This window comes from Alosa sapidissima, chromosome 15 (genome assembly GCF_018492685.1).
Source record: "Alosa sapidissima isolate fAloSap1 chromosome 15, fAloSap1.pri, whole genome shotgun sequence".
Lineage (NCBI taxonomy): Eukaryota > Metazoa > Chordata > Actinopteri > Clupeiformes > Clupeidae > Alosa > Alosa sapidissima.
The window spans coordinates 9,079,830-9,094,829 of NC_055971.1; the positions used below are offsets into that span (position 1 = coordinate 9,079,830).

General features: G+C 45.6%; 1 protein-coding gene across 1 annotated transcript in view; it reads left to right on the plus strand.

Moving 5' to 3' along the window:
- LOC121683286 (acetyl-CoA carboxylase-like) overlaps nucleotides 1-2,821 on the plus strand; it is a 76,496-nt gene extending 73,675 nt beyond the window's left edge. Inside the window, exon 52 of the mRNA XM_042062856.1 lies at nucleotides 1,398-2,821. Within this exon, the coding sequence (XP_041918790.1) occupies nucleotides 1,398-1,527 (130 nt within the window). The 3' untranslated portion in view covers nucleotides 1,528-2,821. The remainder of the gene's footprint in view (nucleotides 1-1,397) is intronic.
- Nucleotides 2,822-15,000: the final 12,179 nt, after the last annotated feature.

Sequence of the window (15,000 nt, forward strand, 5' to 3'; positions counted from 1 at the left end):
GATAAAACACTTTGTTAACGTCACTACCATATGTTATGTACATGATTTCAGTTTTTCCTCTTGAGCATGAAGATAACCGTGGCATAACTTCGTAGCTTCATAATGCAAATGTCTAGCACCTAGGCCTGCCTAGTTTATTGGCGTTTTAACATTTTTTAGCTTTGAACGGACACATCACAAAAACATGAGATGTCTCCTGTATCACACAGGGGAAATTCAGTCAAAAGTTAACAATTTTCAAGCACCTTGCGTCTTTCTTTCGATGTCTTTCTATACGGCTCTGGGTTTACTTGTCCTCCGAGTTCGTCCCTAACGAGGGTTGTTAGGGACCTGAAACCGGTCTATATTCAGTGGCCGTTTATACGAGAATGATTGCGAAGGAAGACGACAAAATATTTTATCATAAGTGCCTTTCGTTTACACGGCGACCCCGCCATCGGGGCTTGAAGACGCAAAAATCTGAAGACTCCTTCCAGAGTGTAGAGTTTTGAAGACGACCCGGGTTGCGTCTCCGTCTAAACGGCTAAACCAAAGATCCTTGATTACCTCTCTGGCTAAACTGTCAAATTAGAATGTCTGCGCGTGACGTACCGGGGTTCTATCACACCACCACCCAGCGGTCTGGAATGCATATCCAATCGAATATCACATACTCTTGCGTCTTCATATAAACAAAGATTTCCCCCTGAGAATGCTCGTCTAAACGCGAATAAAAAAATGAAGACAAGACGCCACTTCTGCGTCTTCTCTTTTCATCATCACCGTATAAACGTAGCTTAAGATACTATGTAACATTGTCAATGTACTGTATCATCAATGCTTTAGGTATACTTTTAAATCGGACCTATATTCCCTAATGTTACCTTCTTATATTGACATTGGATGCCAACAAAAAGCATTTTGGTGCAGTACTTGCGCATATTGCGCATCCATGCAATTAGAACGAGAATGGTATTGCAGCAGAATTGTGATATGCCAGGGCCCCTAGTGATTCCTGCCCCTACTGAGGGAAGTTGGATTGTATTGAAATAGATGTGAGGTGACCCATCAAATGCAGATGTGCAATGAATTATATCTTCACATCTAGCACTGGTTTGTGCAGCCTGCTGTTCTTTATTCACCTCAGTCTCAAGCTCTCATACATAATATTTACATGCCAGAGATGGCAAACAATGCCTCCTCTCCTTGTAATGCTGGTTTTTGTTTATGGAACTTTTGTATTGCAAACTCTGTGTATTTCTCTGCTTTCATGCCTTTCACATTTTTTCATTTCATCACTTTCTGTGCCTGTTCCTCTCCTATTCAAATCTGTCTCACCCTCACTCCATCTTGTTCCTCACTCTGTGTGGTTTGTTGGTTGTTTGAGCTCTTCTCTCTGTCTGTTGTGTCTCGGCTAGTCTGGTGGAAGGGAACCCTGAGGTGGCCGCGGACTCCATCGTGCACCTGGCCCAGCACATGTCCGCCTCCCAGAGGGCCGAGGTGCTGCGCATCCTCTCCACCGTCGACTCTGCTGCTGCCACCTCGTAGTGCCAGATGGCTCTGAGCGCCCTAGCCCACCGGAGCGCATTGCACACCAGAATCAACTGGACCCCACTAAGACCACTTGACCACTGGCTCACCAATCCGCACGCTGGCCTCTGGCATGACCAACAATACCTGAGACTGCTGCTGACAAAGACAAGCACAAGCACAATCACTCACTAACAGAAAGCCATCTCAGGAAAGCCAAGGACTCTGAAAAAAAAAACTCCCAAGTGCAATTATTAATGCAGTACAAAAATGCCAAAGATCATTATTACTGGCAAAAGTATGGGTTTAGAAAAGATTGAAATGGAAAGAAATGTATTTTACTGTAATGTTTAAATGGAAGCACTTTGAAAAAAAATCCTTGACCAATGATGTTGCCTGAGCCACATGGAGGCACGTTACAACCTCCTCTGTCAGCTTTGGAAAGTTCTAGATGCATTTCTCGGAACTTTAAACGGAGAGGATAAAGAGGATCGCCTTTCATTTCGCTTCCCCCCCACCCCCTCTCTCTCTGTTATTGACACTCAGTAGCAATCTGGACATCAGTAAGTGCAGTGTATTGATTGAGGTGTGTGTGTACGTGTGTGTGCATGTACGTGTATGTTTGTGTGGATTGGGAGATTAAAACGCCCTCAGAAGGAGCGCTTAATTGATGATCAAACGGGGCAGGTGTAAATAGCTGTTGTGTGTGTGTCTGGCTGTAGGAACAGGGGTGTGAGGTGTATGTGGAGGGGGGGGGGGGGGGTGGTTCAAAGCCCTGTGGAGGGGCTCGAGAGGCCCCCACATTCAGCACCGACTCCTTTCATACTGACCCCGGGGCCAGCCACACACACACACACACACACACACACACACACACACACACACACACACACACACACACACACACACACACACACACAAGCCGTGTCACACATGAAAGCACAAAGACACACAAGAACACACTTCTCTGCAAGGACAATAAGCTATGAAACCCAAAGCGCATAACACACACACACACACACATACTCACTCACTCTTTCTCTCAGGCGAAATGGGCAGAGTTAATTGCAGTTGTCAAACTTAATATTTGCACCCAGAACACTACTTACTGAAGGACCTCTCATTAGCAAGGTTCTGTATGACGGCAGTGTGCTCTAATGTTGTATCTCTGTCTAACTTTGTGTTGTTGTCTTATAAGCTATAATGTTTTGTCCTGCGACGTGTTTTTCGATAAAAGGAGTCTGAATTATGTCTTTGACCTGTATGGTCTTGTATTTAATTCTAATAAAAGAGTCTTGGATGTGAAATTGCAGAAGGCATTGTGCTGTGTGAATATTAAAACTGATCATACTCACTTTAATTCTTATCTCTGTGAAATTGACTTCATTTCCATCTGCGCCTATCCTTTTAACCCAGAAAATTATGCAGATGAAGTTCATTTCTCTAGAAAACCAAAGGCGTTGAGACTGACCACAGAGCGAACTTTTTAGAGGAGAATGAAGTATACATGCCAAACGTGCTCAACATCCTCCAGTGCACTAGCAACAATAGTAGTAGAAGGGACTTAAGGCTGGCCAGGCCAACCAACCCAGTTTTTTTTTCTTCTTTTCTTTTTTCTTTTTCCATTTTCTTTTGTTGGCAGGAGGTGCCTCAGAGCGTGCCATCTAAACACGGCTTCCTTGTGGAATCCCTCTCCAACAACACTTTTCTCAGGTTATTTGATTCTGCTGTGACAAACACTTCTGTCTGCATGGAGTGGACTTGGACTTAGAGATTCTTGAATTTCCCCTTGAGGATCAATAAAGTATCTATCTATCTATCTATCTATCTATCTATCTATCTATCTATCTATCTATCTAGATGACTTCGTACACTTGACTCTCAGCCTTTCTATTGTCTGGTAGGTGTGTGCGTGTGTTTGTGTGTGTGTGTGAGCGCCATTTTAGATGATTGCAACAAACCATTTCAGTGTAAGGAGATGTTTACAGGTGCACGTGGCGTTTACATTTCTACTTCCATTCTCTCTTACACGTCTACTTAGTATTTATCATGGATTGAGTTGTCTTTCAAGCTGCTATCAGCACAATCATTTATACAAATATAGTACAATAGCGAATCGGCGTCTGTGCCTTAAGTTTATGATGTTTTGCCTGGTGCCTGAACTCCAAAAGTTGAGTATTACAGTAGAAAAAAAAACAGAGTCGCACTCAAGGGCTTGATACTAATACAATTTGTATTGAGAGCCGAGGTTTTTACAATGAGTCTAAGGACAAAAAACTAGGAAACAAATGTTTCGGGCTTAGACCATTATCAATGTCTCCATTATGACTATGTTTTTTTTCTACTTTTTTTTTCTACTACAAATATAGTACAAAATATTATGTTGATGTTTTCACTCAATGGCGAATCGGCGTCTGCGCCTTAAGTTTGTAATGTTTTGCCTGGTGCGTGAACAAAAGTTGAGTATTACAGTAGAAAAAAAAAAAACAGAGGCGCACTCAAGGGCTAGATACTAATTTTTTAGTTTAGTTTTTACTCATTTCATATACTGTTTATATTGTCTATATTGTTTACATTTGAGATGTATATGTGTGTATATGTGTATATTTTCATGTCTCAATCTGGTCCATCCTGTGACTTTAGCAGATATGCCCATTTTACTGAGGACTGAGAGGGGTGAGGAGTGTTGATGGGTTTCTATGTGCAGATCTGACAAGTCTTCCAGGGCCTGTTTTGGCTTGCCTTTCCCAACAGCCTACCATTGATCTGTTTTGCTGATTAGTAGCGGCATGTCCTCCTCTTAATGATGGTCAAGACTGCACACGGTTTGGACTGAGAAATTAATTGGAGCTCTGAAATCAGACTGAAAAGTACATGCCTAGAAATTAATGCCTTTGGGTGAGGATTACTTCATTCTATTGCATATATTAATGCACCATAACTTTTGCTGCCATTGAATTAGCCAGAGGATAGAGATAAATTGTAATGGCATTCATTGTTTGTACATTATTTGATTTGACATGTGATGCGTATATTATTTACCCTTATGTTGCCATGGCAGCGTGAGGAACTATGAGGAGACATTTTCACAGCTGAAATGCTGGCATATGGCTCAGAGAGTGCAGTCTTTAGCGCCCTTACTCAGAGATGGCACTTGGCCTACCAGCTTTCCAAAATGTCTGCCTAAATCCTGCCCGGCCACAGGGTACCTTTGGCGGCGTACACAATACTCCTGCCGCAATATTTGGAGAGAAAGGCATCCCCCTCCCCACTCCCCACCCACCCGGCCTCCATCCACACCACGCTTATCTCACCACCAAAGCCCTCAACGTTCTGCCGTCTAATACGCCATGCTCTCCACCCGCTGATGATCAAAGTGCTATTTTCTAAATTTCAAGCTTTTTAACTTCAACAGTCTTAAGAGGGATGAGGCAGATCAAACTAAGTCGGTGGTGGTGGTGGTGGCGACAGCAGCAGCATTGGCGGTGGTGGTGATGATGGTGCTGGTGAATGGGTGGGTGGGGGGGTGGGGGGGGGTGTGAAAAAAAGAAAAGGAGAACATCTTTGTAGTCTGTTCCCTTTGTTTTTTGTCTCCCCCACTTTCATACTGGGCCGCTAGATAGGTCAGCTCTATTACCAATCCGCCAGCCCACAAATATTTAAAACAAATTGAATCGCACACCCAATACCCATCACAATTACGCGCGGCACAATAACTAAATTAGCAATTCAACACAATAATTGGAAATGCGGCTTGCGCGGGCCCCGGCTGCCTCCCCGGAGGGCCCCGCTGATCTATGGAGGCACGTCAGGCGCGCTAATTCCATAGCTAATTACAGACGCGCCGCAGAATGAAGTTGTTTGTCTCCAAATACCATTTCCAGCGCTGGGGAAGAACAGGGGGCAGCCGCAGTGCTGCTGAGGTAGACAAAAAAACAACATGTATGTGGATGATTGAAATGTGCAGGTATGTTTGTTTTTTTGTGTGCGTGTGTTTGTGTGTGTGTCTTAGTGGTTTTTGCCGTCTTTTTGTGTGTTAACTTACAGTATGGTCTTTTTTTTCAGATAATATCAGTCATGTCTAAGAACCTTGAGCCAAGAAGTGTGTGTGAGAGAGAGAGACAGAGCGAGAGAGAGAGAGAGAGAGACAGAAAATGAGAGAAAGAGCTGCGGTGGATTTAGAGGCACCCAGGAAGGTGTGTGCAGCTGGAACGAGGTGAGATTGAGCAGTTATGTGTCCTGTCAGGTGAATCTGCACTGGACCGTGTATCCCTACAGAACACAACACTGACTCTGTCTGGTCTCCCCACGCGCCTCGTCCTCCCCTCTCCAACATGGCCACCCTGATGACCCCTAGTAGGTGTTAAGCATTGTGAGTGCTCGACCAAAAACATCAGCTAGCATGTAAGGATCATCTGAACACTAAACTAAACAACAAAACAACCTTGGCACCAGTTTGGAAAGCTTTCTCCCGAGGGAATTTATAAAAACACAAATGAGCAAAAAAAAAACATCTTACAAACAGCATGTGAGTAATTATGAATTTCTGTATTCGCAAGATGACTTGAAATGTCTTCTGAAGCGAAAAGCACTTTGCTGGCATAGTGTAAGTGGCTGTTTTGCAAGTTCTGAACAAGTAGCGATTAGTGTCTCATAATGCGACTAAGAGGAATGAACAACCGCCACATTAAGTTCAACATATTTATTCCTGACTAAAGCACCTCCAAATAGGCAAGCAGTAAGCTTCCTGTGGTGCCAACACAAACTGAACATTCTTTACTGAGAATCTCTTGTAATCAGAGTAATCTCTGAAGGGCTAAAAAAAAAACATTTTGTAAGAAGCAAACTTTATGTTCTTGTTTTAACATATTTAAGGATATTCAAGTGGAATATGTAATTAAAGGTAAATGTTCCTTGAAAGCATGGAAATGGAGATATCTGTACTAGAGATATAATGGGAATGAAATTACAGTAGACATGCTGTTTTAAATATTGTCTTAACATCAAAATCAGGATTCGATTTCAGCTTTACTCATATAAATCAGTTTGAAAACACTTCCTTTCAAGTGATTTCACGTACTGTATAAAGGGGATTGCAAGTGATTTCACGTATTCGGGCCCTTGTCCTCTTTCTCCGTACTTGAATTGTTGTTATTATATATGTATATGTATATATATATATATATATATATATATATATATATAAAAGCTTACTCTGGATCTAGTGACCTTTGGTAGTTATGTACTCAGTCGTGGTGCATGAGATCAATAGAGTGTGAGAGTGTGACTGAGGCTGGTGGGCACGGCTCCCCAGGACAGCGGCTGTGGTCTGAGGCTATATTTGAATAGTCTTTCTCTGCTCGACGTCCTTTACAGAGTAATGGTCCCCAGGAGAATAATAGTTCACCATAAAAGCAACAATGCCTGATATGTAGTATTAGCCCTCTCCATTAGATCAGTAATGACTGAGGGGAATGAAACCATAGGAGAGATGGTGTGTGTGTTTTACTGTATGTGTGTGTGTGTGTGAATGTACATTTGTGTGTATGTACGTTTGTATGTATATGTGTACTTTTGCATTTGATTGTATTAGTGTGTGTGTGTGTGTGTGTGTGTGTGTGTGTGTGTGTGTGCGCGCGCGCCTGTATGTGTGTGTGTTTATCTATTTGATTGTATTTGTGTGTGTGTGTGTGTGTGTGTGTGTGCGTGTGTGTGTGTATATAGAGAGAGGAATAACAGAAAGAAGACCACGTCCCCCCTTGTTAAATGAAATATGATGGTGGTAAAGAACATGTAATGGAGCGAACGAATCAGTTGATGACACGATTACACTGATACAGCCGTATATGGGTCCTGTGAATGAGCCTAATCTGACAGAGGACCAAACCAAAACACAATCCCACACCAGAACCCTGCATTCGCCGAGGCAAGAATTAGTGGCCAATTTGCCCGCGTGATTCCCTTCCCTAACACTCTGCCAGTCAGACATGTCATGCTGAAAGAGAGCACCCCGAGCTCGCCTGGGCCCCTGTCGTCCTCAAAGCAAACGGGAAAAAAACCCAATCAGAGATGCTCTCATTTGGGGCCCGCATTAATTATTAATTTCACAAGGAGAACGTGTCACTGTTTAATCCCCCCCCCCCCCCACCCCATCTCCATTTATCCCCCCCGGCATCTCATCAGGGCTGAACATATATCTGATGCCTTCTGAAAACTCATTCCTCTGCTGCATTAGCCATGCTCAGGCAGTCAGGCCCATCCCTGACATTAGTATTGAACATATAGATGCAGTGTGTTTGTGTGTATGTGTGTGTGTGTGTGTGTGTGTGTGTGTGTGTACGTGTGTGTGTACATGTGTGTGTGTGCGCACGCCTGCACATTTGCTGTATGACAGAGGCTGAAGCAAGAGGATTTCCTAATCTGATTGCTTGGGGGGAGAGTGATGCGGACGGTCGGGAGACGCACACACAAACAAACACGCCGACCCCAAACTGTCTGCACACGGAGCAGAATGGCAATTAGTACTGAGTCCAGAGATGCAACCAACAATCTGCCTACCACTACCACTACCACTACCACTACCACTACCACTACCACTGCTGCTGCTGCTGCTGCTGCCGCTGCCATTTCCCAAAGTGGAATACTTGGACTTCAGAGATTGAACTGGAAAGATACAGAGAGAGAGAGAGAGAGAGAGAGAGAGTAAAATAAGAAAGATAGACAGACAAGGGAGTCTTATGGATAAGAGCCTGTGTCTGAGAGAGACAGTGAGAGAGCGAGAGAAGGAGCTAGAGAGATATTGGGAATAGAGAAGGCGTGAAAGAAAAAAGAAAGAAAGCAAGGGAGGGAGGGAGGGAGGGATGGAGGGATGGATGGATGGAGGAGGAGAGCACTGGGACCCCGGCGCAGCTGCCCTTCCCCTTTCCCCTGCTCGGCCCTTCAGACCAGGGGGACGGCAGATTGAATATTTTAATAGGATGGATGAGAGCACATCAGTGGCTGGGAGAGGATTCAATCAGGCGGGCCCCGGCGCCCCGGTATAATTTCGGTTTCATATGTTTCCCCCGACTTGACAGTACTTGAAAAACAATGACAGTGACCCAGTTGCAGGATTCCAATTAGTATTAGATATGCAACAGTTGAGATTAGACCGGCGTGCTTTCCTTTATGGTGGGGGCCGGCGCCCTCTGATTGCCAGTTCACCACAAGTGTCGGTCCGTGATAAAGAGCGAGGGAAAATAGGGGCGGCAGATAAGGTGCTGGCAGGGGCCGCAGCTGTGCAGCATTTCGCCGGGGAATATTTATTTCTAAATACCTCCACTATACGCCTCAGCCCAGCCAGCTCCCCCGCACACACACACACACACACACACACACAAAAAGTTATTTTTAATCAAGGGGAAATTTTCCAATGTCGTGCAGAGATAGGCGAAAGCCAGGAGGAAAACTGTGTTTGTGTGTGTGCGTGTCTCTCTCTCTTTCTGTGTGTGCGTGCGTGTGTGTGTGTGTGCGTGCATGTGTGTGTGTGCGTGTGTGCGTGTGTGCGTGTGTGTGTGCGTGTGTGTGTGTTTGTGTGCGTGTGCGTGTGTGTGTGCGTGTGTGTGTGTGTGTGTGTGTGTGTGTGTGTGTGTGTGTGTGTGTGTGTGTGTGTGTGTGTGTGTGTGTGTGTGCGTGCGTGCGTGTGTGTGTGTGTGTGTGCAGGCCGTCCATCTGTCTGCAGTGGAGAGGACACACGGCAGGTTGCCTGCGATGGCTTTGACTCACCTCCATAAAACAAGGAGACTGGTAATGCAATGTAAGGGTGGCATTATAAATGTCTAATTTTATTACACAGCCATAAAAGAGACTCTTGGATAGTAAGCACGATTTTTCATCGGCTGGACATAATGGGAAAATGTAAATACAGCACATGAAGGTGAGTTCAGTTGCACTGGGACTATCTGTGCAGAAGTGTTTAATTGTCTTCCTCTCCTGGTGAATTATGCGATAGGGCGCTTTAAGATTTTAGTCTCCATATGAAATAAAGTCACACTGCCTGGCTGCAGAGGGTATATTTTTCCCTGAGACTATTTGAATTTAATTTGAACTTATTTTTCATGCATAATTTGCATTTGCAAAAGCAAAAGACATTTATTTGTTTAAAATACATAAGCAAAGACTAATACAGAGCGTCTACTTTAGGCACATATAGAGCACTGCGCTCTATCCTCCCATGATGACAGTAAGCTATGAATCTTCCATAAGTTTTTCCACTTCTCCAAACCAAATTTTGAATTCAGACTGAGATTTCAGTGGCACCAACAGATGATGTGCTGTCCAATCATAATAACTAGTCCGCAGACACAAACACACACACACACACACACACACACACACACACACACACACACACACACACACACACACAGCAAGGGCCTGAGAACAATAATGGTATATTATCCTGGCAGGCATAGTTGACGCAGGGATGATTTTGGCTTCATACATATTTATACTACTGTGTCTGTGTGTCCATCAAGTCCGTGTGTGTGTGTGTGTGTGTGTGTGTGTGTCTGTGTCTGTGTGTCTGGATCTTCTGTCTGTCTATGCTCCACTGGTCACTCATACGGCAGGATAAAATTGATTTCTGTTTTCTATTTTATCCTGAATCGCCCTGCACAGTCACGCCATAGTCACCAGCTGCCGAGCCCTCCCCACAGCCCACAGGGAGGAAGTGAGGTAGGTGGAAGGAACACTGAGTCCACTGTGGCCTCTTGCTGAAGACCCCGGTTAGAAGACTATCCACATCCTCAATGTCATCCCTGTATCATGTTTAATAACATAAAAAATACATAAAGAAATCAGCTTAGCTTCCATAAGGGACATGTATGCTACTCTAGGTACCCCCTTTCTCACAGGAGTACCTCAGGAGATAAGATGTTCTATGTGGTAAGCATCTTTATTAATTATGACTGTAGTTCATAATCTAGAAAAAGTAGATGATAGGAGTTCATAGAGCTGTGTGAACCTGCAGGCTCAACAGCTCTGCCAAGTTGAAACATAACCCTCTGTCCTTGACTATTTGCACCACTTGTTAGAATGTCTTCTGCTTTGTCTTTTAAAGAATACGTCAACATCAGGAAAAATCTCGGAGAAATCATTTGAAATTGACTGGTGGCTTCTCCCACTGATCATCAGGAACTGGCCCATTTGTTAATCCTGCCGATTTGAGACTGCCATGGTTGTGTTCCCAATCCCCTGTCGCGGCTACATCTGTGTCTGTCTGTAAGCCCCTGCTATCCACCCCACCAACATCCCTCCATGCCCCTGCCGGTGTCCATGCCTCTTCATCCAAACACACCATACACACACACACACACACACACACACACACAGACACCCTACACACACACACACACACACACACACACACACACACACACACACAGAGACACCCTACACACACACACACACACACACACACACAGGGACACCCTACACACACACCCTACACACACACACCCTACACACACACCCTACACACACACACACACACACACACACAGACACACACCTCGGCTGGCGACCTCCGCCAGCCCAGTGGCCTGAGACAGCTGCCCCCTGTGCTCCTGGCTCTCCCTCCTCACCCCAATCCCATTAAGCCCCAACCCCCCCCCCCCCCCTCTCCGCCGCTCTGCATCGGGTATTAGTCACGATCCAGAGCCCCCCGCGCTGCGTTGCGCGCCGCGCTGCCCGCCGCGCTGCCCGCTCGCCCGGGCCCATCCACTGCTGTGTAATTAGAGGGAGGGGGGGGTGGACAGGGGGGCTGGGGTGGACAGGGGGAGCGCCCGCTCAGACACTGCAGGTAAAGTGAGGGGCCGGCAGTGGGGTCAGCTGTGAACTCGTGTAGGTTTTAATTAAAAACTTTTTTTTTTACTCTCTCATTTCTCTTCCAGCAGCACTCAGGCTAATGTCCAGAGAGAGAGAGAGAGTATGTGTGTGGGTGAGAGAGAGAGAGAGAGAGAGAGATAGAGCAGGAAGAGGATGATTGTGCTGTTTCATGGGGTTTGCTCGGCCGATTGACTCTCAAACCATCTCTTGACCACACAAGTGCATATTCACCCACCCAGGGCAGACTCACTCACCCAGTGGTCTACCTGCAGGCATGGAGTCACTTTGTGTAGCTCTGTTTTCTCTGCTGCACAGGTGCAGCCATCTACTTTAGATGACAAGGCTGGTCCCAGATCAGTATTTGCCACATAGTAAAGTCTAATGTGAGAGGGATGTTTAAAAAGATTTTATAACTTATGGCATGCTTGAATCAATGCATACTGCATATGGAGTATCAATCTCCTTTGTGTTTGCCTTGGAAGGTTCTTGTGTGTGTGTCCACTGTTGAGGTTTCTGACAGCATGGCTTTTAAATGTAAATACCACTAGATGGCAGTGTTGCACATTTGTGGTCCTTGCTCTGAGGGGCACCCTACAACTACTGTAAACAGGCATGAGAGTATTACAAACCAAATGGGCTTTTGAATGTATACATCAGTGTTGGCAGGCACTAGAAACCAATAGGACTTTATTTTGATATTTGTCAAGAGTGATCGAGTGATACCCTCTTATTCCGCTGCCCTGTATTATGTTATTAAGCGCACTAATTAACTAATTATCAGCACTCTTTTCAAAGCCATCAACAGTGGGAGAGAAAGCTCATTTGAAATTTATGGGAGACATGTCTGTGATCACTTGATGTGATGTCACATCTACAGATGTGATGTCACTGGTCCATTTATTCCATATTTGTCATTTCTGGAAGATACTGGGGGTGGGGTCATTTATAATGTTTGTACTGAATGTATACATTTTTTGTGTGTGTGTGTGAGTTTGCTTGTGTTTGTGTGACTGTGTGTGTTCCATATGTTCATATTTGCGTTTCCTAATCGTTTTCTCACTTTGTTAGTGTTTGTGTTTGTGTGCATGCTGTATATTTTTGAGCGTGGGCAGGTGTGCTTCATTTACCCTTAACACAGACTTCCCTCCAGACATCTGCTGCTAATAGTGTGACAGGGCCATACCTGCAAATGCACATTTCCGATTTTCAATTAATGCTCATATAGCTTAAAGGTCCCTGTCACAGTTATTTGCGTTATGAGTTAGTTTTTGCATGCCTCCCACCGCGCAGCTACAACCTCCTCCACCCCACCTCACCCTCCCCCTCTGCCCCCCATCTGAAACGCAGGCAGAATGAGCGGAGTTTACCTGCCTTTTCACTGTTTAAAATGTACGCAATTAACACGAGAGAGCGGAGGGGTGAAAAGAACAAGGGATGGGAAATGGAGAGAATGAATGAACGAGTGAATAGAGGGATGCCTCCAGAGGCATCTCCTCTCATTAGGCACTTAAACCATTTATTAAAAAGCAAATCATTTGTCTGTGTTTCTTTTCTCTCTCGTTTTTCTTTTTTTTTTTTTGCGGCAGGCAGCGGTAGAAATTTCCGGGCTGCCAATAGGCATGTAGCTGCTATTTTTCTTGTCTCGTTTTCGACCCAGCGTTGAGATGACAAAGCGTCAGGGGCCAGTCTCGCTCACTGAAGACGACGGCCCTCAGTGTTTGCCAATGAATAGTGATGTGTGTGTGCGTGTGTGTGTGCGTGTGTGTGTATGTGTGCGCGCACATGTGCTATTGTGTGAGAAAAAGGTAACAAAGGTAACAATAACAGGGTCTTACGGCGAAGGCCTGTTTATGCCTGGGTCCTTGATGTTGTTTTTGAATGCTTGCCAATAAATGGTCATGTGGTCCATTCTCTTTCTTTTCCAGTCTGTTCTTTTCTCTCACACTCGTCTTTTTTCTCGCTCTTCCACTCTCTCTCTCTCTCTCTGTGTGCATCACTGAGGTCAGCTCAAGGGCTTTCAGGCCTACACACAGTCTTAAAGCCCACGGTTGTAAATAACATACTGAGCTCACTGACCCTTCACAGACTGCAGCACAGCAGTCTGGCTAGTACACCCTAGCTTGCCTTACACCTGCAGATATAGACAAACAAACCCAGAAACACACACACACACACACACACACACACACACATACACACACACAGTGTGTGCATATTAAATCAACAGAAGTAACTTTTGACTCAGGTTGTGATGTCCCTCCCTGCACAGACCCTATATCCCCTGTCCACTATCTCACCCCTCCTTTTTTCTTTCTCCTCCATTCTCTCTATCTCTCCCTCTCTCCCTCTTCCTCCCTCTCTCTCTCATGTTATCTCTCTCCATTCCCTTCCTCCCTCTGTGGTGTCATCTCTGTGCTTCTGCCCTGGAAGAGTCCAGCCGAGCTCCTGCTGCTGCCCCCAGCCCTGAGGGCTCTCCTGCACGCTGGAGATATTTCTGCCCATGCTGCAGCTCTCTCTCTCCTTTCCTCTCCTCTCCTCTCTTCCCTCTCTCTCTCTCTCCGCTTCCCAGGCCTCCGGGGCACCGGGCTCCGTATGGGAGCCCTCGCCTCTCCTCAGCTCTGCCTCCTCCTCCCTGCCTCCTCGCCTCTCCTCAGCTCTGCCTCCTCCTCCCTGCCTCCTCGCCTCCTCCTCCTCCTCACCTCCTCCTCCTCACCTCCTCCTCCACCACCACCAGCTCTCGGAGATGTCCATCCATTGTACAAGTATCATTGTTAACCATTGCAGGACTGATAGTGTCTCAACAGTATGCATTGTAATTACTAATCACAAGGATCGCAGTTTATTTAGGTTCATTTAAGGTTTAATTACTTTTTTCATCGTTTCATTTAGTATATACTAAATAGGTTGCTTGACTATACTAAATGATACTACCGGTATATGAATGTAGTGTTCCTAAGATATTTTGTTATACTTGTGTTATACTACTATATAATATACTATATGAATGTAGTGTTCCCAAAATATTTAGGTGTGTGCGTACATATTTTCTATGCATATCCATGTCTTTCTCTTTCTGGTTGGAACACATTTCCGTTGATTTCACTTGTCTCTGTGTGTGCATGCGCATATGTGTATACGCGTGTACACCCCTGTGTGTATGTCTGTGTGTGCCTCTGTGAGTACTCACATCCGGCCAGTCAGCAGGTGTGTGTGTGTGTGTGTGTGTGTGTGTGTGTGTGTGTGCAGCGCGCCGAGTGTCGCGGGCGCATTAACGCCCGTCGTGCGTCCGGTGTCTCTTTTCCATAATTGTGGCAGGCTGCTCTGTCCCACCCCCCCCCCCCCACACACCCCCTGTCTGCTCGCTCCACTGAAGCCAGAGAAGTGCTGCCCTGAGGAGGCAGGAGTCAGCCTGTCAGACGGGCCGGGGAAGAACTCTAATCCCCAATCCCTGTTTGAGATGCAGGGCCAGGGTCAAGGATTACAATAAACTCTGATTATCAAATAATGCATGCATTCTTATTCCAAAAGAGCGCGGCACACCGCAGCCCCCAGAATACAGAGCGAGGGAGGGAGGGAGGGAGGGATGAGGGAGGCAGGGAGGGAGGGAGGGAGGGATCAAAGATG